Raw genomic sequence first — 25,916 nt, 5'->3', positions numbered from 1 at the left:
ATAAAATTATTAAGCACATATAAATTAATCAATTTTTTATAAAAATATAATTTTTTTCTTATAAAAAAATTTGGTATTTAATGAATAAAAAATTTCTATTAACAAAATTTAAAACTAGTTTAAATAAATAATTTCTGTGTAATTTTTAAATTGAAATAATTGGTTTTAGTAACGTCTTTTGCTTGATTAGACATAATAATATGAACAAAATTTTAATTCACAAATATTATAATAAATGTATACTTCAAAAATTATTTACATTTATCTTCTTTATTCAACAGACAAGCGTTTGAAAACATTTATTGCATGCTTCGACCTGGTGGAACTATGCTTACATTATTTGTAGCATCTCATAATACATATAATGTTTTTGAATTAATGGCACAAGATAATGACTTTGCATCGTACAAGGAAGTAATCATTATATATAATGTATTTGTTTCTAATTTTTCAACTACAAGTTACTAATTATTATTTTTACGTAGGACGTAAAAGGGTGTATTTCACCGTATTTTTATTCAAAAAATCCTCGCGAAGAAGTAAAAGAGTTACTTAGAAATATTGGATTTGAAGTTTCCCATTGCAGTCATCGAGAAGCGACATTTTCCGCTAAAGATTCAAACAAGTTTTTATGTAAGTCTTATTAAGAACTTATTAACTTATTAAAACTTATAAACTTATTAAAGTTATAAATTTCATGCATAATTATCATTCGTGTTATAAATCTTTTGCATTATTTATATATTGATACATTAAAAATTTTAATTTTAATTATTGATTACTTTAATAGCTGGGATAATGTCCATACCCACATTTTTGGATAAGATGCCGCATGATCTCGCAAAAGAATTCAAGGATAATTTCGCATGTGAATATATGAAAAGGGAGATTAGCTATACATCAATATGTGATAATCAAGAGCAAAAATTTGTATTAAATATATTCAAAATGGTGATAGTTTATGCACGAAAAGTTATATAATATTGCGTATATATGTATATAATATACAATTCAAAAATATTTAAAAATTTGGTGCACTGAGAAAAATGGTTTTTATTATATTAATAAAACGTTTCTGCCCAAGGAACACATTGTAGTCAAAATGACATCACTTCGTCATCAAAACTACATCAAAACTACATCACAGCAAAAAAAATCAACATGATGATTTTTGGTTACAAAATTTGACTGTTTGTTGGGATCAAAAAATCGTCCTAGCAATATGACGGATTTTCCTTTATTATAGTATTAAGAGGATAATTGTTATTATTATTTATGATAATTAAATTTATGAGTAATTGAAAATATAACATATTATTCTGTAAAATATGTAAAGTTTATTGCGATATTTGATATATAATAATTTCATATATAACTATAATTAACATTAAAAACGTTAAATATGTTATACATATATAATATAAAAACATCAGGAGCATGTATTTTCTTGCATGCATTTACACCACTCGCTAAGCACTTGTATTAAACCAGCGCTTCATATAGTTGTCGGGTTTGCTTAGATCAGTTGTGTTACCAAACTTCTGTAGAATAGTGGCTGCAAAGAAATATGTCATTATATATTTAATAATTTTTTTAATTTTAAAATACAATGGAAAACACGATTTATAATTTAAAATATAATACAAAATAGAATTCTTTATAATTTTGTGTCATATATTTTAATGTATACGTGTATTTTGATATATATATATATATATATATATATATATATATATATATCATTTTATATAATTTTTACACGAATTTAAAATAAAATTCTAGCTGTAAATTTCATGTATTTGTAATACGAAAAAAAAAATATGTATATATATATATATATATATATAATATTTATGTACTACAAATACATGAAATTTATAGCTAGAATTTTGTTTTAAATTCGTGTGAAGATTATGTAAAATGGGCATTACATATTATAACTCAACATAATTTTAATTGATAGAATTATTATTACAACAAATTAAATAATAAATAAAATGTTACTAGTAAAAATATTTTGTATATATATCATATGCTAGCACTAATGACGAACTACTTTATTAATTTTAAACTTTGCTGCGAGTTAATAATAATTTTATTAATTAGTTAAAATTATTTCAGGTTATAATAGTTCAGCCTTTGTTCTACATACACACAAACAAAGCAAATACATGCACAGTTATACTTATCGGTTTTGTGGTATCTTCGATTCTCGATAACAAGTATTTTGCACTTTCTTTTATTAATATTTAATAATATTAATATTATTGCACGAAACTAATACAACCACGTTGTGACATGCTACAATTATGGAAGTATACAAATATATAAAAAGCCGCACAAGGCTTTTGTTAGAGTCCGGGACACCGAATTACATCATGCTTAGCCAATCAAAAACTTTTCCAAAAGTAACAAAATAAAATGCGATTGGCTGTCGTAGTGAATATATGAACATGCGGTAAAATCAAATATGTTAACCTCATTAGTGCACACTCGCATACGTCGCATCTTTTCTATATAATAATTTTTCTAATTGCATTATTTGACAATAAATTTTATTAAAAATTTAATTACACACGATATACATCAAAAGAAACTATAAAAAAATATGCTTACGTATAAAAATTATATGATAGAGAAAAGGCTATTAAATTTAAAAAATCATCCATTGATGCATTGGAATGATACAAAGAAACATATATTTGCAAATAATAATTTTGAGAATTTTTTACTACCAGAAAACTTTCACACATAATAAATTTGCAAAGGTCAACGTAAAGTCATTTTTCTGTCACTAAACAGTATACGATAACATCAATTTTTCGTCAAACGGAAAATACGTGACCATTTCGAGTCAAAATAAAGTCATTTTGACTTTTTCTTGATTTTAGTGTGTTCCTTAGGTGGTAGAATGTATTTTTGTTAAACAAAACAGAATTTCTGGTTATCGTAACAAGATTTTACATTTTATAACTACACCGTTTGGTTAACTTTATTATAAAGATCTGATTAAGTGTTTTCTTGTTGGATCTACAAAACTTCTTGTTATATTTACATAAATTGCAGCGCTCTGCAACAGTTTCGTCATTACTCACTGAACGGTTGATCAACTGTTCGCTGCATTCATTTGTTACACTGCTACTGCGCCTTCGTTACTCGCGGCAATCGTTCTAAAGTCTTTTAACAACAGAATGTGTAAAATCTGAACCTATTTGTCCGTACGTAATTGAACGTCGATCTCAATTCAGCAATTGTTGTCATATTGTAAGCAATTAAAAAATATATAAAGTCACAGATTTAATAATTACTTAAATATTTATAATATGTGTATCTGTTGACACTCAGAAAAAGTCGATAAGTCTCTTGTCTCGATTGTCAATCCGAATGCGGCCAATTAATGGAAATTCACATACTACTGTCATTCTACGAGTTGCGTTTTCAATTGTATTCGTTTTCTTTACACTGAAGATGGCCAAAACCGATGGCCGAAACATTTCATCATATCTACTTATAAGCGTTTGATCATATCTATAAGCGTTAATGATCATATTTATAAGCGTTAATGTAAAATAAATGATTGAACACTGAGATCCAGTTACGGCTCTATTTGCTTTATATTATTTATCTTATTATAAAATAATAGAAGAGCCCTCAACTCTTATTGATTATTGTTATTTATTGAATAAAAGAAATATTTTTTATTAAAAGTATTGTGCATATTAATATTAATTTCTTTTAAAATAGCGATGTTGTTAACTTTAATGAATTTTTATTAACTTTATGTTGTTAACTTTAATGAATTTTTAAATACTACTTATGACTACAAAATGTTTAAGTTATAATTTTTTAAATTACAAAAAGAACGGAAAAGAAAAGAAAAACTGATACACTGCATCAAAACAATTATTATAAAAACATATTATACAAACGGAAATGTCGAAATATTTACCAAATCGATCAATGCGCATAACTAGGCCAGCAGTCTGAGACGTTTTGCTTTCAATGGCAAATGTGGGTTAGTGAAACTTTCGGATCGTTATCAGTATCAGGTGAATCTTCCCGAATTAAAATACATTAAATATAATGAATAAAAATAGAAAAGAAAATTTGATCTATAGCATTTAATAATTTTTAAAGTAATGTTTAAATTTTTTCCAATATTTTTAATAAAAATAATGACATACAACTTATGTAACGAAGATAGCATCAAGGTTTTGCATTAGATAACAGATTACATATCTTATAATAAAGATAATTGATATGAAGAAACAATGTATGAGTGAATTTCCTATAATCAATTTATTTTTTTTTATCTTTTGCTTTGACTTGTAGATATTTCTAAAAAATATACATCCAATTCTAAACACAGCGCTTATTTTTTATTCAGATTAGAAAAATATTAGAAAAAAGATATTATTAAATAAAGATATTATTAAAGATATTAATGTTATTAAAAAAATAGATTAGAAACAATATTAGAAATTTTTGTACATTACGACGCATTATGATGATATTTGACAAAGATGCCTGCATATTTAATCATCTGTTCTGATTGCACTGTAAAGTCTTTAATGATACAATATTCGTATAAATTAAGGCATATAAGAAAATCATATTTTGAAAAAAAGCAACATAAATTAATGCATCATACGGCGAAAGCTTTCACTGACGCACGTGCTTTGCATTCTGACACGAAGAGGAAGGCACGCGGCCATCTCCCCGTTTCCGAATTGAAAGAATTCAACACGTTTACATGGTGTGTACTGAATGGGACCGCGATGCTAGCAGTGCGACAGTGAAAGAAGAACTTTCTTCGTAACCATAAAGACTGGCTGGCTCTCGGTCAGTTCAACTTCTTTGTAGAGCTAAGGTGAAAGCGTACACGAGCGACGGTGATCTTCGGCGGACCATCCCGCAGCTTCTCTGTGTGAATCGTGGAAGACGAAAAGGAAGGCGTCAAAGAATAGAATTGTCGCCGAATATTGCCGTACAAGTGCATAATGCATGTTTGTGTGAAATCCAGCAGAACATGTGGTGTGTAGTGCTTCATCAATGAATGAAAAAACGCATTTGTAATTTCTGCTTATTGAACGATATTCGTGCAGCGTGAATAACAAATGGAACAATGCTTTTACGCTATGTGTTACGCTACAAGCTCTTAATCTTGATTTTGATTATAACCTTTTATCTATCGATACCAATCAAAGGCTATGGACTTCGTCAAGAAAGTATAATAACATCAATAAGTTCTATTGTAAGTATTGATTCGGAATATCATTGCCTGAAAAATATTGAATTTCTTTTTGTTTCAATATGTCACCAAATGTTATATTTTTACCTAATCTCATTTAAGAGATAACAAATGAAAAAATATTACAATAATTTTGTTTTTATTTTAAAAACTTTATAAAAGGAATGATTTTTAGAAAAAGTAAAAAGTAATCTTAAGAAAAAATATTTGAACAAAATCTCATTATGAAATTATACGATGTTTAAAAATCTGCTTTATCAAATATAAAGTGTAATAAATGCATTTTTAAATGACTACAATTTCTGAATTTTAAACCGATCAGAAGTTTTAATACATACATTATATTTCAGAATTCGTGGATTAAAAAATTTGACATTTGTATGTATTTAAAAAATTTGATAATTGATACCTGAAAAAATCATAATTATAACATTTTAAATTTTTATGTAAATACATATTTAAATGTTATATTAAAGTGCACAAAATTTTGAAAAAACAAAAGATATTTGTATGGGGGGAAGGGGGGGCTTATTTACTGTCTGATTTGATGTAACATCATTCATACAGTTGAATATAAATTATTTTAAATTTTAAGTAATAATATTTAATGCAATTTTAGTTAATATATATGTATATTTAATGAGATATAATATGTTAACCTTTTAATTTTAAGCAGGAGTTGCAATCAGTTAAGCTGTATTAAAGGATCTATGTAAATATTACGTGCATGCAACGCTTATGCACCTGAGATATTTACTTAGCCAATACTGAAGATAATTTAACGCGACTTAGGCCTTGACCTATAATTCTCAAAGTCATAGTTACTTTCTCCCATCATTTATCTTCTATATGCGGTAGAAAGTGAGCGCACTTGAATGATGCCAATCATTTGTACACTTTTTTCTTTTAGGGAAATTCTTCAGGTAATTCTCAAACTCGTATCGGAAGATTCTTATTTGATGAACTATTCGGTATCGATATTGTCAATGCTGCTGATATCAGTGACGAAGAAAAACTAAGAAACTGCACATGCGGTAAGATTTTTTTTTATATATAATTAAGTAAATTAAGTTAATTAACATTTGAACGTTAATGCGAGCCGCAATAACTCAATTATCTTTACGCAAAAATGTTATTTCTCGCAATGCATTGGTCCTAGAATGCGGCTTGTTTAATCAAGAGAATAGAATTGTTGGTGGACGTCCTACAATACCGAACAGGTATCCTTGGGTTGCGAGGATTGTGTACGACGGTCGTTTCCACTGTGGTGCTAGTCTACTCAACAATGATTATGTAATTACTGCTGCACATTGTGTACGAAGGTACATTTTCATTTAATAAATTTACAAGGTCTGACAAGTTAGTGTCGCAAACTCAATTAGTTAGGTAACTTTTTGGAGAGAATATACATATGTATGCACATATGTTAAATTAATTTTGATATTTTAGATTGAAACGATCGAAGATTCGTATAGTACTCGGCGATTACAATCAGTATGTTAATACTGATGGAGTTCCTATTATGAGAGCAGTGAGTGTTGTGATACGTCATAAGAATTTTGATATAAATTCTTACAATCACGATGTGGCCTTATTAAAATTACGCAAATCGGTGGAATTCTCAAAGAAAGTTCGCCCGGTCTGTTTACCTCAACCAGGTAATATGCAATAAAGTAATCAATCACAATCTTCTTTGGCATGTTAAATGTTTGTCGATATGTTAATGCAGGAAGCGATCCTGCCGGGAAGGAAGGGACAGTGGTGGGGTGGGGTCGAACAATGGAAGGAGGCATGTTGCCTGGAGAAATGCAGGAGATACAAGTGCCAATATACAGTTTGGCACAATGTCGAAAGATGAAATACCGAGCAAATCGAATTACCGATAATATGATTTGCGCCGGCCGAAGTAATCAGGACTCTTGCCAAGGAGATAGCGGCGGTCCTTTGCTCGTCCAGGAAGCCGATAAACTTGAAATAGCAGGTAAAACATTTGTTTATATTTCATATAATTATTTCTTATTTTAATAACATATAATATTTATTTATAATTAATTCAAGTTTTGTATGCTGTGAAATAAACTTGATGAAACAAATTTCATAAAATATGTATTTCTTCTATAGATAACACTATATATTTATTTGCAAAAACACTGAAAATTGATAGAAACCCTGATGATCGTATTTTATGTTATATATGTATATATATGTATATATATCTAATAGGTATAGTTTCGTGGGGTGTTGGCTGCGGTAGAGCTGGTTATCCCGGAGTTTACACGAGAGTGTCCCGATATCTCAATTGGATTCACGCAAACATGAAAGAAGGCTGTTTTTGCGTCAGTTGAGGACCTGCTTTCACCTATATAAAATTTTAGATATTACAATTATAATTAACTGCTACAATAGTCATGTTTTGCATGAACATTTTAAAACGACTTATTTAAAAACTAAATTTAATTATTATATATATTATTAAATACTGTTTCCCTTATCTGGAAACTACATTACTCCACAGAATAGAGAACACTTTTTAAATGCTAAAAATTAAGCAATTTTTAAATCGCTGAAACTCGGCAAAAAATCAACGCAGATAAAAAATTTAAAAAACATTTTAAAGTTTATCTTACATTTTGTAAAAAATAACGTTTATCATCAGAATTATATATTAACGTAAAAAATGCAGGCTTTATTTCAAAGTCGCATAATTCGACCAAAAAACTTGTAGCAAAATTTAAAAAACGGCAAATAAAATATTGTAATTTTTGACATTTGTTATAAAATTTTTTAAATCAAACTATAGAATGTTAAAAGTACGAATTTTAAGAAAAAAACAATATGTTTTTCTTTAAACTCAGATCTGTGAAGGTCAACAATTTTAAAAACGGCCAAAAGCAGATTAAAATACGACCTTTACGTTTTTTTAATTTTTTGTCAGTGATAATTTTTTACCATTTTTTTAGCGGTTTGAAAATTGTTCACTTTTTAACGTCTGAAAAGTGTTCTCTATTTTTTGTGGAGTAGTGCATTATTATTGCCATCAATTAGCTATTGCTTACATATATGAATGGTATGAGAGAATGAACAGTATGAGAGATATGTTGTATAACATGTCCTTTAATGCAAATAAAGAATTAATAAATTAAATTTAGGATCGAAATAAATTGATAGTGGAACTATGCTTAGCTTACTCCACACGTTTCTATTGCACACAACCAACTGTATGAATAGCGGTCGAACGTTTCCGGAATATTCAACGACCAGTAACGGTTCAGTGTCAAACTGTGCTGAAGTTGATATATGCAAATGCACTTTGTATGCAAAAGCACCTCTGCACGCGTAATTAATAGTTTGTACATAATAGAAAATAACGTGATTTGTGTTAATCAATTCTTTACACTGGCTGTTACATGCAATATTATGATGTACTTGTAATGCATATAAATTTGAATTGTTCGTATGTGAGCGGGAGATATATATTATTCATATTAATATAAATTGTGATTAAATTTAAACTAATTAAACTGATTAGATTCATAAATAACATTATATAAATATACCCTTTTGCTTTAGCGTACAACAATAATTAGTTTTGCACATAATACTGCAAATGATAACAAAGAAAATTCGAAATAGTAGAATGTTGACATATTTTATTCTTTGTATTTCTTTGTAGAGATATAAAAATCGATGGCCAATAATAACGATGATGCAGTGGCAAAACCTGATTTTACCTTCAGAACTAGTTCTAAGAAATAATATGATATTGGCACGATGGCAACGTAAATAAACGTTAAAAATACCAGAAATACCAGAATTTAATTGTTATATTAATTAGGACGATCTTTTGTTCCCCAAAATCGAATTGATCGGCGAATACAAAATGCACGCAGTTGAGATATCTGTCGAACGGTATCGAATGACGCACCAAATGCGTATGTGCATATAATAAAACAGATGAGCGGTCGTATGCGACCTTTCCTTTTTGCCGTCTCCTTTACTGGCATTATGCATTCTCACTGGCATATTGAAATGTGTCGCGAAATCACGCAAATGCATCAATTAAATTTATTTAAGATTTATTGCTTTAAGAAATATATTTATACTTGGCTATATTGTAAAGTTTATAACACACAGTTTATTGAAAATATCAATCGAAATTAATAAAATCCTTTGTATTGAAATATAATTGTATAATAAATGTTTCATTGTGATACTACATTTCTACTTGTGTGTTTTTTTTCGCTTCAATCTGTTTTGATCTATTCAATTAAATCTGCTTTTTTGTTTAAAGTGATTAATAAAATAGCATAGTATGTTAATTTTATTGTTAAATAAAGGAGAGAATCTGAAGACATTATTTTCACATCTTTATTAATACCAAAGTTCATATATCGCAACATCGAAGCAACTTTCTAAATATGATAATTTCTCGATATCGTCGTGGCCCTGATGACGGTCAATAACAGTCATCCGTGATTCGACCCTGAACATGAACGTGAACTGGTCAGGTACCGGCCGGTCGGCTATACCCGCCTTCCCTTCCGGAATAGCAATTACCTCTTCGACCTCACAGTCCTCTACAGTCGGCGTAGGACGCCGGCGATAGTCGCTCTCAGTCAGGGACATGTCCATGACTCGTTCCTGACGGTGCCCGCGTGGCGACTCTTCCACCCAAATATCCACGAAGATCCGAAACTATCAAGTAAAAAGTGTATAATCATCGGTGCGCAAAAAAATCAATATCAGATCGCCGAACATGAAGTCTCTGTGTTACCTAGGTTTATTATTTATTCTGCTTTTGATAACGGAAAAATGTCAGGTAAGATAAATTTTCTTCTATTAATTTTCTCACGTAACATTTATCTCGGAACCGCTTTATTTTTCTTCTTTGTAAGATGTTAGTGGAAAACTTGCATATCACTTTTACTAGAATTTTTTGGATCTTGTAAAGATAATTAATTTAAATTTAAAGTCAGCTCCAAATTTAGCGTCGATTTAGAGTTAAAGCATTTCTAAGAAGACAGACATAAGTTAAATCTATTGCTTTAACTGATACTTGCAGTAGGGAAAAATTATACACATGAGTAAATTGCAAGAATAATTTCTTTTAAAGTTCAATAATAGTACATTATTATAATTTCCTAATCAATTCTTAAAGATTTTTTTAATATTAATTAAAAATTACTTGTTTATAAATAAGAACGAATATGTATATCTTACATCTAAGATTTATAAAACGAATAATCATTAATTAATTTCTTTTAAATTATTTTACCAGTAAAATACATTGATTTAGTTGTATTTATTTTGATTTTGATTTGCAAAGATATTAATTTTAGGCTGAGAAATTCGACGAGAAAACAAAAAACTTTTTCGGACTTTTTGGTAATAAACCACCTTACTCTAATGACTCACCTTCGCCCTGCTATTGCAGTGAGTAACTTTAGTATACCTGTGTTAAATTTGATTTTATTACAAGTGTTAAAAAATATATAATGATTAATGCAATACAGGTTGTGGATTACGGAATGAAGAAAGTCGTATAGTTGGAGGTCAAACGACGAGTATGAATGAGTTTCCATGGATGGCTAGATTATCGTATTTAAACAAATTTTATTGCGGTGGTACTCTTATAAACGATCGCTACGTGCTCACAGCTGCACACTGCGTCAAGGGGTAAATATAGCTTATAAAATTTGCATATTTAATGTAAGTGAAATTAAAACCTACTTTTAACTAACTGTTATATAATTTCCATTTAAATTCCTTCAATGTTTTATCATTTTCTGTGTCGAAATTCTAATGATTAAAATTTATTGTACTTTAGTGATTGTTCACGAGAAAAGTATATTTTTTTAAAGTTATTAAAATCTATAATAAACATACAATATATTATTTTAGAAATTAGTAATATCACAATAACATAATAGAAATATAAAACAAAAAACTATTAATTAAATGAATTATTAATCTTCGCGTGAAAATGTCTCCATTATACTTTTCTAGCATAAATAAAATGATTGGAAGTGCGCATAATACTATTTTTATACATTAGTATAACTGTATAACCATAAAATCGCTACTAATCGTGTTATTGACACCAACTACTGGATGCGCAAACAGGTCCAACTTCATATTTGCATCTTCGATTAGTATCACGCTATAAGGGAAATATTTAATGCCGTTAGCTTCTATACATGTAACATTTTTCTCTTCTATATGTGTAATTATTTCATTATGGATGATTGCAAATTTTAGTTATCATGCAAAAAAATTTGTCGTTTTTAAATTATTTACATATCATTACACCAATTCATTTTATTTAATGAAAAACCATAAAAATATAAAACATGTTTATCTATCCGATTAATTTATCATCCTTTAATTTATTTTGACCAAATTTTCTTGTAAGCATAATTTCACTTGTTAGGCAAATGTGATCAGTTCTTCTAGTCTTATTTTCAGATTTATGTGGTTTATGATCAAAGTCACTTTCGGGGAGCATGATAGATGTATCGAAAAAGGAGCGGAAACCAGATATGTGGTACGTGTCATGACCGGTGACTTTAGCTTTCTGAATTTCGACAACGATATCGCATTACTTCGCCTCAATGAGAGAGTGCCATTGAGCGATACGATACGGCCAATATGCTTGCCATCGGTGTATGGTAAGCGCAATAAGAATTTTTTTAACAAGATATGATAAAATAACAATTATTTCCATAAATTACAGACATCTTCATAAAAAATTTTTTATCAATTTCATTAAGTGGAATTAGACAATTATAATGATGCAATAAATTTTGGTAAAGACAGGCGCTTGCTACAGCCACAATCTTATTAAGTATTATTAATATTCGCTCCCGATAAACATTACAATTTCGACATTATTATAATTTTATCAGGCGATATTAAATGATTCGCTATTAGCATTCGCTATTAGCATAGCAATTGTTAATTTTGGTTAATGCAGTTTTCCGTGGCGTATTATTAAACAATATTACGCGACTGGCCGCCGTCGGGTTGTTTGTTATGCGACGATTACGCGATAGCTTTGTGAGTCATAAATTAGTCAGTATACGGGTACTTGCTCTGGAGGGTAATGCAACGTCGCAGCGCATAACTGCGTAATAAAGAAAATTTCTCCTAGTAATCGAGGCTTTGAATTTGCATACACGATTTTTCCTCAATTTATCAACGCAACACGACACTTGTAGACACTATTTATTAGCAATTCTATGAAAGATTCATATTTAAAAACTTTTTAATATTTCATACAATAATTTTCATAATCTATGTTTTATTTTGTAAACAGGAAATATATTATTTCTAAGATTCTTCTAATGCGTATTTATGCAATTATATTAAATAAGTAATTTAACCAAAATAGCAATAAAAATATTTTACTACCATCAGCTATATAGAGATATTGCAATTAATCCACTTGCGTAATCAATTATTTGTCACAACACAAAGTTATCTTTTAGATAACGAGTACGTAGGAGTAAATGCAATCGCAGCAGGGTGGGGAACATTGCAAGAGGAAGGAAAACCGTCTTGTCTTCTCCAAGAAGTCGAGGTTCCAGTCATGAGTCTTCAAGCTTGTCGCAATACCAGTTATAGTCCCCGAATGATTTCTGACAACATGCTATGCGCTGGCTACTTAGAAGGAAAAAAAGACTCATGTCAGGTAATTCTTGTTGCAATAAATGTATGTATATAAAATTTTATTAAATATATAATATTGAAGTATGCGGTAATACACTTGAATGTAAGTTCAATATTTATTACACTGTGTTATTAGGACTGTTTAAATAATAGAAACGTTTTGCATTATAGGGAGACAGTGGCGGACCACTGATAGCGGAGCGCGAGGATAAGAAATACGAGCTCATCGGTGTTGTATCCTGGGGCAACGGATGCGCACGACCTGGATATCCAGGTGTATACACGAGGGTTACACGATATATGGATTGGATCTTGAAAAATTCAAAGGATGGATGTTTTTGCGAACATAATTGAATGTGATTACTTGACATTTTTCTCTCTTAATGGAGAGATGAATTAATGAGAGAATTTTTTTATATACATATATTACTATTATATCTGTACAGAATTACTTTTATCATAGAAAAAAAAAACTACTGTCTAGAGTAAAAGAAATTACTAATTATTATTGTTACTTAATTTTTTTTTAATTTCTACGCTATAATATTTGCAAACTTTGGGAAAAAATATTTACAGAAATAATATTATACTTTATAATATTTTTTTATTGCTCAAATATAGCCAAAGGCTAAAATATTCAATTTTGCTGCCAAGGAAATTAATTATAGTGAGATTGAGATTATAGATTTAAGCTACCAGTGTCATACATTTTTATAAAAAAAAGTCTATTGTTATAATACTTTATATGTGTGAAAATGTTTAATAAAACATTTGCATTAACTTTAAACATTTTTATGTGACATTTTCTAATAAAGTGTAATACTTATATGAATAAAATCTCGTATCTTATTTCTATATCGATATAATTTCATACTGATTTTGGATCAGTGTTATTGTCAAATGTATTACCTGCTCAGAATTTATTTCTAAGCTTTGTCAAGTATTGAAAATTTCAAATTTCATCAATTTCAGGTGGCATACTGATCGCGATACCGAGAAACGAATAACGGGATTGGCGAACCGGTCACTGACCGGTCTTAGGCCGTAATGAAATGTAAAAAGCGAAATTAATACAACGGTAGAAACTATAAATGCGAACTTGAGAGCAAATGTAGAACGTGTGGGATGTTTGCTTTACGTTCTTGAGGGTTTTCTGAAATGCGGGCGACGACAGTCCCGCTACACGACACAAACCAGTTGTTTAAGCGAGACCAGTATCACTTCGGCTACCGACGGAAAAGTCATGAAGCAGGATTGTATCAAGTATTTGATTTGCATCGTCGTGGTAAATTTCGGAGCAACTTATTGCAACGATCTTTCGGTAAGATTCTCTATGCACTTTTTTTTCACTTTAGTAACTTATTTTTGAACTTATTATCTCTCTTCTTATTCTGTTTTTTTTTTTACACTTATGTGTATATTTGATATGTGGGACAATATTATCAAACTTTTTATTTTAATTTTGACATATTTGTATTTTTTTGGCTAAAAAAGATTAAGAAATTTTTTATTATTATAATTACATCAAAGAAAGTTTATCAATATATTTTAACTTGTAAATGTACTGTTGACTAGATCAATGATCATGTTAAATTAAGACATGAACGCGGTGTTTTGGATTTAGTTTTTGGAAGATTCCGTACCTGCGGTGCCTGCTGTAAGTACCTTTCCATAATAATTTTTAATTACAATGTTCTGCGCGACATAAATTTAATAAATAAAAATTTAATATAAAATGTATAAAATTCTACATTTGATATAAATAACATTTTTATTAATCTAAATTTTTTCAGCATCTATTAGAGAGAGAGATCGATAATTAGAAGCTAGAACTCTAGTAATACTGTCGTCATAAATATTTTATTAGAGATATCTTTGTTAATAGCTTTGTAATTAATACACTCAATTATTTACCATTTTCTTGTTGCATTAATTCTTTTAATTTAAATTACATATTTATCGTGAAATATACTAATATTTCGTATATTTGTAGTATGCGGTCGACCAAATCGTAGAACAGCGCGATTGTTGGGCGGTGAATATACAGAATCGCATGAATTTCCCTGGCTTGCAAATATTCATGTAAAATCTCAGTCACTTGTTAGCGGAGTGTTGATAAATGATCGTTATGTAATAACAGCGGCCAGTCAGCTTATTGGGTTAGTAGAAATTAAGTCTTTATTTTTTATTAAATATTATAATAAATAACTACGATATGCAAATAGTATTAACTAATGTTATAAGCAGCTAAATACCTAAGAAGAGGAAGAATTTTAGAAGAAAATTTTAGAAGAATTTATTTTAAAAAATTGTTTTTTTTACAATAGAGCAACAGCACACGAAATAAAAGTATCCTTGGGAGAATACGATCGATGCTCATTGGACATTTCGTCAGTGAATATCAGCGTCGAATCTATAGTTTTGCATCCAGAGTTTAATCCAGAGTCAGATACTCATGATTTAGCTTTAATCCGTTTGAGTCGACCAACTAAATTTGAGAAGAGAATATCACCAGTATGCCTACCCAATCCAGGTTTGTTTTTCTCACGCTTTGTATAAAGAAGAGCGACAGAAAAAAAAAATCATAATTATTTACATTTAAGAAATAAAATATGACAAAAATTCACCATTAATTCTTTTTTGAATTCCAGGATCAACTTACCTCGGACAAGTTGGAACTTTGGTAGGTTGGACTGCAAGCAAATCTCAAGATAACGTTGATATCAGAACATGTAGACCACGGAAATTAGGACTTCCTATTTTAGGATATAACGAATGTATTAAAGCAGGAATTGACGCAATGAACTTTAACGATGATTACGGATGTATTGGGATTGTAAATACAAATTCTTTAGTATGCGAAGTAAGTACATTACATATATTATTACATTTTTAAAATATTTGAATTTAAATACAAATAAAATAGCAATTGAATTTATAGCGAATAATTTCTATGATGCATTGAAATCTTATATTTTAAAGAAAGAAATGGTCTAAAATATTAAAATGTACATTTTACTCGTTTTTCTGCTTCAGAATTTTTTATCATAACATTTGATAAGCTTAGAATTTTAGAATTTACATTTTCTTTATTGCGATGCATTGAAATCTTATATTTAAATGAAAAAAATTATCTAGAATGTTAATCAGCTAATATATTAAAAACTTGATTATTATAAATAAATATGTTTTAAGTTCTTACATAAATTTAATAATTAATTAATTTCTTTTATTGCCAATATCTTACCGATAATTATATAAATATAATTATTAACGTAAGGATTATTGAAATTAAATATGATAAAACGTAAATTTAAACTTTTATTTTAATCAGTTGTATTTTTGTAATATTATATTTGATAATTTTAAGATTCTCTCTAAATTGCGCGCATATAGCGCATATTATGTTTTAGTAAATTTATAATACAAATGATTATTTAGAAACTATTTATTTACATATGTAATAATTAGTTGTTGCATATTTATAGAATGATGTCGGATCTTCTTTGCAATATCGATCATACATTGGTGTTTATGATCTTGTTGGTAAGTGCAACCATTTGTCAAACAAAAAATTAACTTAATAAAACTTATTTTAATAATTATTAATAATTATACTTATAAAATATGAGCTATAATAAATTAAGAAAAATATATTTTGCCCGAATTCAAACTTTAATTTATAAATCTTAGTGATTATACGTATATATTTCTTTAATAAATTTTCTATTATATAAATTACAGGTATTATTCCGAGTGTAAATAAATGCGACAATACTTCCAGACCAACTGTTTTTACAAGAGTGGGCCCGCGTCTTGATTGGATATTACAGCAAACTAAGGATGCATGTTATTGTACAAAATAATAACAATCAAACCTTCAAGTGGCTTATTCTACGAGAATATTATTACATATATGCAATATTATTTATTGGTGTTCTTTTTGCTGGATATACGATGTTATAGAAAGTACACTTAAAATAATTTTCAAAAATAAATTTTGATAAAAATGCATGAAATGTTATTTGCTGAAAATGCGTCAAATATTACCTAATCAATTTTAAAACAGTTGTGCGTTTCGCAAATAATAGGTACGTTTCACAGCATAAAGTTGAACAGAATAATCTTATATCTTATCTAAAAATTATTACCGGGTTAAATCATGGTTAGACCACGTCCGCAGTGTTCTCGCACACATTGAAATATCAAACATTAAACTCTTTGCAGTATTTAAATGTAAGACATGTCAGTTCAGTGAAGCACATCTAATGTAGAAGTGACGATTCTCTTTGTTTTAATATTATACATGCAGTGCTTTATACTGATTATTTTGTCGTGTTTTATATTTAAATATGGGAGCACTGTATTATGGTATAAACGAGTTAATCGAAATACGAATGTGTCATATGGAAGCCATGATCATAGACATTGCGGTAAGATTTATCCTGAATAATTTTATGATTGGACACATGTAATGAAAACGTATTAATAAAAAGCTATACTAAAAATTATATCGTTATATGTATATCATTTTTTATAAGAAATTGCAATATCAATATTGTCATATATCTATAAAAAATTAGAGTGAAATAAATAAATTACTTAGAATATCATATAATTCATATTATATACATATGAGAAAATAAAATCTAAGAATAATAAAGATATATAAATTAAAATGTAATTTAATTGTTGTAAGAATATTATTTATACAATTATTAACGAGTAATAATTATATTTATTCTAGAATGTGGAAAGAAAAATTTTTTGTCGTCCAGAATAATCGGAGGACAAGAAGTTCGCGAAAATGAGTTTCCCTGGATGGCTGGTATTATAAGTGTCAGTAGATCACAATTAATCTGCGGAGCGTCAATTATAAACGATCATTATGTAATAACAGCAGCTCATTGTATCCCACATGGGTATATATATATATACTATACATAATTTATATGCATGAAATATTATGTATGAATTTTTACACAATATGTATTTGTAAGTGAATATTTTTGGACATCCGTATTATCCAAATTCACAAAATACATTATATTTTAGTTTTGGCAAAGATGATCTGAAAGTATATGTCGGCGCCCATGATGCATGTAAATGGGACGCAAGAAGTACAATCTTTTCTGTTGAAGAAATTTTTCCACACCCACGTTATGATAGACGAACAAACTTTGCCGATATTATGCTAATTAAATTAGTTATGAGAATTACTTTTAATAAATTTGTCAAACCAATTTGTTTACCAAAAATTGGTAATTATTAATTTTGTCACATACGAAATATATCTATAGTACAAATTTATAATTAAATAAAATGCTTATTAATTGTTATTATTTGTGCAGGACTCGATGTTTTCTCTAAATTTCGAAAAAAATCCGTATCTGCACTTGGTTGGGGACTCTCTGAAAATGATTCCTTAGTTTATAAAGAATGCGGTTTGCGTATCGTAGATTTAACATTGTTTAATCGATCAGAATGTCCTAATAACGTCGGAAATTTAATTTGTGCAGGATATAAAGCATCACCGCGCGGTACTTGCAGGGTATTTAACCGATTCTTACATTTTTACTTTATATATATTTTAATATCTATTTAATTTTTAATGCTTAATTTTAATATCATTAATTACGTTAAATTACAATAAAAAGATCATTTAAATAAAATATTATATTGCAAAATTTAATTTAGGGTGACAGCGGTGGTCCACTTCAGATAATCGACGAGAATTATAAATACATCTTAATAGGTGAGTTATAAAAATTAGTAGTTTAACAATTTTCATCTTAAATTCATATAAAATTTTGCAGGAATTACTTCAAATGGAATATTATGTGCCAATGTTAATTATCCAGATTTCTATACGGACGTCACACAAATGGTTTCGTGGATTTTACGAATAACTAAACATGATTCCAAATACTGTTGGCACTAACTATATACTCTATCATCACATAATACGTATAATTAGATAATTATTATCTACAAAATGTGTCTACAAGAGAGAATAAAAAAATAAATACAATTTACATCATTTTATGTGTGTTTTTTTACAACTATACAGACCAAAAAATTGTTTCCTGATTCCTGTTGTGAATTTCTCAACACTACGCTTCAACAATTTTTGTACGGTACGTCGAATCTCAATCAGTTGCACTACATAAACTTAGAACCTCGTTGACCGCATTGCTATAACTCGTAAACTATAATGCTTGACTATATCTGACCGGCAACGTCCACGATATTGTATTTGCGGAGTTATGCTGAGATTCGTCCGTATTGTAAGCCGAGACAAGAAAATAGTGCTTTGACGATAACGTTTGTTTAACTTTTAAAGGCTAAAACTCACGTTAAAACGTGAACGATAATACCGTTAAAATTGTAACTTTTATCGCAACGTTATTTTGCGAGATTATTTGTAAAATTATTGTTCCTCCATATATATTTGTGTTTTCTCTGAACTTAAATTTTACAAAAAAAGGAAAATCTTTCCAATCTTGCTTCTTTTTTTTCATATATTTTATGCCTCTGATCATACACAATTGCTATAGAAAATAATATAAAAATTTATCGACTATATAACATTCTAACTCTTTTCTAAAAGAAATATATAACGTTTCTTGAGATAAGAAAGTCTGGCGATCCGTAAAATCCGCAAATCCTGACATACATTTTTTATGTGAAAATCGAAACATAATAAAATTCAGCCTTTAAATAAGACTCCAAGCATTGATTAATTTTTAAAATATATTATTGATAAATACTAATAAAAGAATTGTATTGATATATATAAATTTATATCTAATATTTTAGTTCTGCAATTAGTTTAAATTATGAAAGTTACATTTCGTGATACGCCCAATTGTGTCGATTATTTATTAGGATCTGCCATCTGATGCCAATGTTAATACGAATAGTAATTTACAGTACACGTCCCTCGCGATATAAAACCTCAACGATACGATACGGTGGGTGATGGTGCAGCATAGAAATTAGTTATCGTTGTTATTCGTAGCTCAATATAGAACAGAGCGTTCTCTATATCGCGTTCAGTAGACGATACGTGCCGATTTCAATAGATGAAATCTCGCAGAGTCGCGCAACATGAAGTTTGACTTGATTTTGACGGCCGCAATTGGAATCCTCCTGATCCTAGACGTTCGTTGAAAGAGTAATTAAATAAAATTATCACGAGAACAAGTCGAAATGAAGAGCGGCTAATAATCCTTGTGATTCACCGAATAATTACGTTGTGCTCATTTTCAGGCGGCACGCGCGAGGCATCATGAGATATATCTACAAATAAATCCGGATTGCGGTAACGATCGAACCAAAATTACGCAAGTAGCACACGCATATACGCTCGATGAAGTTTATTCGCACGGAAAGCGGATAGGCACTAACATTAAATTGCTCTTATTCTGGAATACCTCGTTACATTATTTAGCATGTTCCTTCAATTCGATTAATTCCATATTAATAGTAGTAGTCTTGCTAGAATAATGATATGAGCAAAAAAATCGTATATAGAACATGTGTCACAGAATTATAAAATAAAGAAATTGAAAGAAAAAGATAAAGAGTTTAATCAAGTTTATTAAGCAAATATCAACTTTAAATTCAGAAAATTGACAAAAAAAGTATGCAATATAGTATAACATTGTATTATTATTATTTCTCAAAAATAAATTTTTATAATCTATATATGTATATAATTTCAATTAATTTAATTATATTTTATTTTTTTATAACAGAATGTGGAGTATCAGGAGGGATATCGAATCGTATTGTCGGCGGAAAAATAACTATTCCGCACATATTTCCTTGGGTCATTGCGTTATTTAATAAAGGAAACCTTCATTGCGGAGGCACATTGATCAATAGTCAATATGTACTAACGGCGGGACATTGTGTTAAATGGTATTCTATCTATTTTTTTCTCTTTTAAAAAATTTAAAGACTTTTTTATTTGATGTAGATTTTGAAAAAAACTATATGCGATATTATTGCACCAGTAATTATATTGTGAAAAATATGATTTATTTAGCTATAATAAATGCATTTACGGGACATTTATAATATGAAGCAAAAATGTATAGAATAGTATTTTTTTAAATATATTATTATATATTTTGTAATGAGACGTAATACGTTATACGATTGCAAAACATTTTGATTCTTTTCTTCTGCGAATTGCATAGGACAAATCACGCCGATATTTCAGTCGGCTTGGGGATGCATGACATCGAAAATAAAAACGAGGGATATGTAGCTTCTATAGACAAAATAATCTTGCACAAAGATTTTGAAAGTGATTACCTTCATGACACAAACGACATTGCCTTGATTCGATTAAAGGATCCAGTTACATTCGATGAAAATGTGAGACCTGCATGCTTGCCGCATAAAGGTCAGCTTTCTATATAACCTTTTTGTAATATTTAAGATATTCAATGAATGTTTATAAATTAAAGATTTTTATTTGTATCTTTTTTTATGTCCCTATTAGTATTTCTGACAGATGTAAAAAATATACAAACAAATTTTCAATGATAGGCACTGATTATACGGAGCACAATGTCAAAGTCACTGGATGGGGACGTGTCACCACCTCAGGAGGTGCCTCAAAATTTCTGCGTCAAGCTACCCTAAAGGTGATGTCTTGGGCAGCATGTAGGAATACTTCATTCGGAGATCATCTTACAGAATCGATGCTGTGTGCTTACAGGGATGACATTGATGCATGTCAGGTATTATGTTACGTCATAATTAGTTTAATTTTTTAATGTACTTTAAGATTAAGCTAATATTGTACGCTCCTTATTTTTTTATTACATACCTTAAAGATATTTTCTAAATTTCGTTTTACTATACACTTAGATTACCCAGTAATCTGTAAGCAATTAAAAAAATAATAAATTAATAATAAAACTAAAGATTAAATAGATCTGTTGTCTCTTCTCGACAACTGCTGCATTTGAATGATATTAATAATATGAACGTTTCAGGGTGACAGCGGCGGACCTCTTCTATATGAAAGGACGGATGGAAAGTATGAAGTAATTGGTAAGAATGTTATCAATATTTTATATAAAACTTAATACATTTTTCATTAATACACAGATTATAATATTACATTGTAACATGAGAAGTTCTTTTCAGATGTGCATATACTTTTGAGAATACACAATTTTTTAATCGTATTTTTAAAATCAAATCTTTATTAATTATTAATAAAAAAGATCAGTCCGCAAGATATGCACACCTATAATATACAATTACAGCATGTAATCGTATCTTCAAGTATTCACTATGGGATCATCTTTTTCATCATTTTAACAGGTATAGTCTCTTGGGGCATCGGCTGTGCCAATCGTGGCATCCCAGGTGTATACGTGAAGAACACGGATTACTTGAACTGGATAAAGTATCATACCAAGGATGGTATTTATTGCGCAGGCAGATAAGTTTAATACAGCTTGATATAGCAAACATGTTAATGTAATGAAATAAATGTAAATTTAACACTAAACCTTATTCGTTTTGACGAATATTAATTGAATACATATAGTTGTTATTTCGTAAAACATCTGTTCACATTAAAAAATTTTACAGAAAATTTGCCATTCGGAACGAATGTTCCAAATATTATATGTTTGTAAATTTAAGTTTCAAAGATCCAAATACATTTTTTACGACGCACAAATAGATTCCTAAAACTCAATGTCATTAAGTTACGTGAGTAACGCATAGCATAAGTATTTTACATGGAGTATAGTTCATGACAATCACACTTCTTTCTAAATCATTAAAAAGTCACGGTAAAAATTTTCAATTTTATTTTATCATTCATATTATTACTTTTGTTGCGATACGCGATAACGCTTCAATGATTGAACGCTTGATTAATGAAACAGTCAAAGTTAATTAAAACGCATGTGTGAACGATTCTCTCAACTTTTCTCTATAGATGATAGAAGTGAACATTAAATAGAGATAAATATTCATTTATTTCGTATTATAGTATATTAAATTCATTATAATTGCGTGAAAAAAAGTACAAGTTATATTATAAATTATATTATAGATTATAAAAATGTACAAGTTTACCGAACAAAATTGCCGAACAAAACTTGTTTCATGATAAAGTAGAACAATTTTGAAGGAATAAATTAAATAATATAACTTATTTTCGTAGTTGAAACAAAAATATTTACTTAATAACTAAAAAATATAATAATCTAAATAAAAATTGCCACACGCCGCATTGCATGATTGACAAAATTATAATTATAAACTAGACATTCTAGATCTGCAACTTTTGGCTAATTTCTATAGTTAACGCAAACTGAAAACTTATTTTTGCTCTATAAATAATAGTATTCATTCCATATGATTATCATTGTTGTTAAAAATGCAAGCAGTAAGAGATAGTAGGCATCAACTATAATATTACCAAAATTATAACTCACACCCAGTTCTGTTGCAAAATATATGAATAATAGAGAGAAAATTGAATAAGAGAGAGAAAATTTTGTAAATTCTTCAACAATGTACGCTATTAATTAACAGTACAGATTAAAGTTTTATAATTCATGAATCATACATTTAATTCAATATAATTTGAACTGAAAGTATCATGTGCACTCTAATATTATATCACCAAACGTCGTTATGCATTATTCATAAATTTCACTATTTTAATTAATTGATTTATTACTAAAATATAAAATTTTTTCCGAAATCAAATGACATTATGCTGGAGGTATATATGCTTAAATACAAAATATATTACACTTGCAATACTATAATACAGTCCTTATAAAATTTGTAAGACTCTACTCGCATTAATATATGACATGTGTAACATTAGCATTGCATTGCGACGTAACGGCTTCTTCGAGTGTACAATCCAGTTTTCGATAACTGGCTGTGCTTGGTCGCCGTCTACCACGATTATTTTTTGATCTCCGACCTTCCAATACAATAGCAAATATCTGAAACACAAAAAGCTATCTTTGTAAAGTATATATAAAAGCAAATAGAAATAGTAAATAACTATACATAAATTAGACCTTACCTTCTGTTTATTGCAATAGCCTATATACCCAATGATACACATCATAATAATCACAGTGAAATAAGTAAAGAAGTGAGAATCGTCTTCTGTCCTTAGATTAGAAAATCGCAAATTATTCTTCTCAAAAGTTTCTTGCACATGAATTTCCTCGTTTGGATTTCCTTTTAAAACATGAATAAAGATAAATGATTACATAATACAATTAACTAACAGGAAGATAATTTTTATAAATAATCCTTACCTATGTTTGAATCCTTACCCATGTTTGATTGTTGAACAGTGTCATCTGCATCTGTAAATTAAATATGTAACATTTTGTTTTTAATAAAGATAGTAAATTATTGAAAAATAAATTACATAAATAGATATATAAAAACATAAATACCATTCCCATCTTCAGTCTCTATTTCCTCTTCAAGACTCGTATCATAATGGTCTTGTGTATTCTCAGATATTGTGCTAGTTTTCACATCGTCAATATTTTGCTTCTTAAGATCTTCTGATTTTCCTTCATTTACATCGACTTTGTTTGGCACATTGTTTTCAGCATTGTTTTTCGATGAAACTTCGTTATTTGCAGGCACAATCTTATTAAATTGTGCATCTTCAACATTAGTTCCAGACTTATCATCAAAGGTATTCTTTCCTTTATCAGCCTTTATTGGTGTATTATCTACTACTGCCTTCTGAGTTTTAACTGATCCTTCATTAGACGTTTCTTTTTCTATAGAATAAGGTTTTGTATTCGTGTTTGATATATTGTCAGACATATTTTGCTTGACTTTTATACTATTATCCTTAAAATCTGTTGTAGTTTGTTTTCCAATTTCTTCTTTTGATATCTTATTAGCACCAGAAGTTTTATCTTTAGATAACTCATACGATTGAACTATAGATTGAGCAGGTGCAATAGAGTTATGATTTGGTTTTTCCATATTATTTTCAACACTCTTGATCCAACCAAGTACTGCACACAATGGATGCAAATTATTATTAAAGTCAAAACATATCCTTTTGCATTTATCAAGATTATTAAGATTTTTAATCAATGTTTCCAGATATGAACTTGTTTTATTGTATAATAGTGTAAGTCCTCCTAAAGTTTTACAAAACTCCTGTTGTGAATCTTCCTCGAATCGTTCTTCATTGTCACCAGGAACTAAACTATCTATATATAAACTGATTGATGTACTATTGAAGAAAGTTGGCAACCGACTAGAATATTTACAAATCTTATATGCTGTATCATAAACTCCTAAACACAAAAAGCTATCTACAGTGTTTGGGGTGAAGTCTGGTAAAGCAGTAGGATATTCCAATGATGTGCAGGGTTCTGTATATTTTGAGTCATATAAAAATTTAGATGCATTGCATAGTTTTACATCGTTTTTCATGACATTTGTGATCATCGCTGGCACTGGTGCGCTTATCACTCCTGTGAAGGAGAGAAGTAGGACAAAACAGTTGAGCATAAAGGTGATGGAAAACAAATGTTTTTCCATTATTTATAAAGATGATTTTCCAGCCTCTACTGTATAGACTAATAAATTATAAATTGTCACTTCATCGGTTGATTGATAAACATAGCTTTATTCCGTTAACTTGTATTTTTGTGAACATCAATCACTTTCTGAAAAAGTCTCAAGCACTTTCACTCGCACAATATGTGTTATTGAAATGTAGTATTTCCACTAAAGTACTTTTATCTATCATAACCTTCTCTGGTCGAGTTTTCTACATTTTCCAGAATACTCAATAAGTATCGTCCACGTATGGTTGCTCGTGTCAAATTCTCATTACATAGACATAAATTGCGCCATCTATAGTACTATTAGTATTTCTCCAGCAGAAATTTATCGACAATGAATAAATTCAAATTTATCAAATGGTAATTTTACCATCGAAAACATT

The 25,916-nt window shown here is 28.9% G+C and overlaps 5 protein-coding genes across 5 annotated transcripts; 4 read left to right on the top strand and 1 right to left on the bottom strand.

Moving 5' to 3' along the window:
* The first annotated feature begins 4,864 nt into the window (after positions 1–4,864).
* Positions 4,865–13,706, top strand: LOC105668025 (transmembrane protease serine 9-like). The gene is made up of 12 exons (XM_012360195.2): positions 4,865–5,254; positions 6,162–6,285; positions 6,411–6,573; positions 6,701–6,909; positions 6,981–7,232; positions 7,475–7,587; positions 9,969–10,070; positions 10,591–10,684; positions 10,765–10,927; positions 11,705–11,919; positions 12,739–12,941; positions 13,091–13,706. The coding sequence occupies exons 1-12, from the start codon at positions 5,126–5,128 to the stop codon at positions 13,271–13,273; spliced, it is 1,950 nt and encodes a 649-aa protein (XP_012215618.1). The 5' UTR covers positions 4,865–5,125; the 3' UTR covers positions 13,274–13,706.
* A 189-nt stretch (positions 13,707–13,895) lies between these two features.
* LOC105668032 (vitamin K-dependent protein C-like) lies at positions 13,896–16,804 on the top strand. The gene is made up of 7 exons (XM_012360203.2): positions 13,896–14,240; positions 14,495–14,576; positions 14,913–15,078; positions 15,247–15,452; positions 15,571–15,782; positions 16,408–16,465; positions 16,664–16,804. Exons 1-7 carry the CDS (start codon positions 14,163–14,165, stop codon positions 16,783–16,785), a joined length of 924 nt encoding a protein of 307 aa, XP_012215626.1. The 5' UTR covers positions 13,896–14,162; the 3' UTR covers positions 16,786–16,804.
* A 412-nt stretch (positions 16,805–17,216) lies between these two features.
* Positions 17,217–18,959, top strand: LOC105668033 (clotting factor G beta subunit-like). The gene is made up of 6 exons (XM_012360204.2): positions 17,217–17,352; positions 17,667–17,841; positions 17,975–18,180; positions 18,271–18,470; positions 18,617–18,674; positions 18,736–18,959. The coding sequence occupies exons 1-6, from the start codon at positions 17,226–17,228 to the stop codon at positions 18,858–18,860; spliced, it is 891 nt and encodes a 296-aa protein (XP_012215627.2). The 5' UTR covers positions 17,217–17,225; the 3' UTR covers positions 18,861–18,959.
* A 1,291-nt stretch (positions 18,960–20,250) lies between these two features.
* LOC105668026 (transmembrane protease serine 11D-like) lies at positions 20,251–22,392 on the top strand. Its single transcript, XM_067358119.1, has 4 exons — positions 20,251–20,860; positions 21,372–21,675; positions 21,934–21,991; positions 22,268–22,392. The coding sequence occupies exons 1-4, from the start codon at positions 20,568–20,570 to the stop codon at positions 22,390–22,392; spliced, it is 780 nt and encodes a 259-aa protein (XP_067214220.1). The 5' UTR covers positions 20,251–20,567.
* A 524-nt stretch (positions 22,393–22,916) lies between these two features.
* On the bottom strand, positions 22,917–25,823 carry LOC105668038 (trans-Golgi network integral membrane protein 1-like). The gene is made up of 4 exons (XM_067358472.1): positions 24,391–25,823; positions 24,247–24,297; positions 24,006–24,166; positions 22,917–23,922 (listed from the first exon to the last, which is right to left on the bottom strand). The coding sequence occupies exons 1-4, from the start codon at positions 25,505–25,507 to the stop codon at positions 23,773–23,775; spliced, it is 1,479 nt and encodes a 492-aa protein (XP_067214573.1). The 5' UTR covers positions 25,508–25,823; the 3' UTR covers positions 22,917–23,772.
* Positions 25,824–25,916: the final 93 nt, after the last annotated feature.

Source organism: Linepithema humile, chromosome 6 (genome assembly GCF_040581485.1).
Source record: "Linepithema humile isolate Giens D197 chromosome 6, Lhum_UNIL_v1.0, whole genome shotgun sequence".
Lineage (NCBI taxonomy): Eukaryota > Metazoa > Arthropoda > Insecta > Hymenoptera > Formicidae > Linepithema > Linepithema humile.
This window is presented reverse-complemented; position numbering and strand designations above follow the sequence as displayed.

Bases quoted from the DNA above. Each gene is read 5' to 3' on its own strand.
- LOC105668025 (XM_012360195.2), top strand. From the start codon at position 5,126: ATGCTTTTACGCTATGTGTTACGCTACAAGCTCTTAATCTTGATTTTG. The intron at 7,233-7,474 runs GTAAAACATTTG...TATATCTAATAG, and splicing joins CGATAAACTTGAAATAGCAG to GTATAGTTTCGTGGGGTGTT. The intron at 7,588-9,968 runs GTCAGTTGAGGA...AAAAGTGTATAA, and splicing joins TGAAAGAAGGCTGTTTTTGC to TCATCGGTGCGCAAAAAAAT.
- LOC105668032 (XM_012360203.2), top strand. From the start codon at position 14,163: ATGAAGCAGGATTGTATCAAGTATTTGATTTGCATCGTCGTGGTAAAT. The intron at 14,577-14,912 runs GTAAGTACCTTT...GTATATTTGTAG, and splicing joins CCGTACCTGCGGTGCCTGCT to TATGCGGTCGACCAAATCGT. The intron at 15,783-16,407 runs GTAAGTACATTA...GCATATTTATAG, and splicing joins CAAATTCTTTAGTATGCGAA to AATGATGTCGGATCTTCTTT.
- LOC105668033 (XM_012360204.2), top strand. From the start codon at position 17,226: ATGCAGTGCTTTATACTGATTATTTTGTCGTGTTTTATATTTAAATAT. The intron at 18,181-18,270 runs GTAATTATTAAT...TTATTTGTGCAG, and splicing joins AATTTGTTTACCAAAAATTG to GACTCGATGTTTTCTCTAAA. The intron at 18,675-18,735 runs GTGAGTTATAAA...AAAATTTTGCAG, and splicing joins TTATAAATACATCTTAATAG to GAATTACTTCAAATGGAATA.
- LOC105668026 (XM_067358119.1), top strand. From the start codon at position 20,568: ATGCAATATAGTATAACATTGTATTATTATTATTTCTCAAAAATAAAT. The intron at 20,861-21,371 runs TTTTCTCTTTTA...GTAATATTTAAG, and splicing joins AAATGGTATTCTATCTATTT to ATATTCAATGAATGTTTATA. The intron at 21,676-21,933 runs GTATTATGTTAC...TGAACGTTTCAG, and splicing joins ATGACATTGATGCATGTCAG to GGTGACAGCGGCGGACCTCT.
- LOC105668038 (XM_067358472.1), bottom strand. From the start codon at position 25,507: ATGGAAAAACATTTGTTTTCCATCACCTTTATGCTCAACTGTTTTGTC. The intron at 24,298-24,390 runs GTATTTATGTTT...TTTAATTTACAG, and splicing joins AGAGACTGAAGATGGGAATG to ATGCAGATGACACTGTTCAA. The intron at 23,923-24,005 runs GTAAGGTCTAAT...TTTGTGTTTCAG, and splicing joins GCTATTGCAATAAACAGAAG to ATATTTGCTATTGTATTGGA.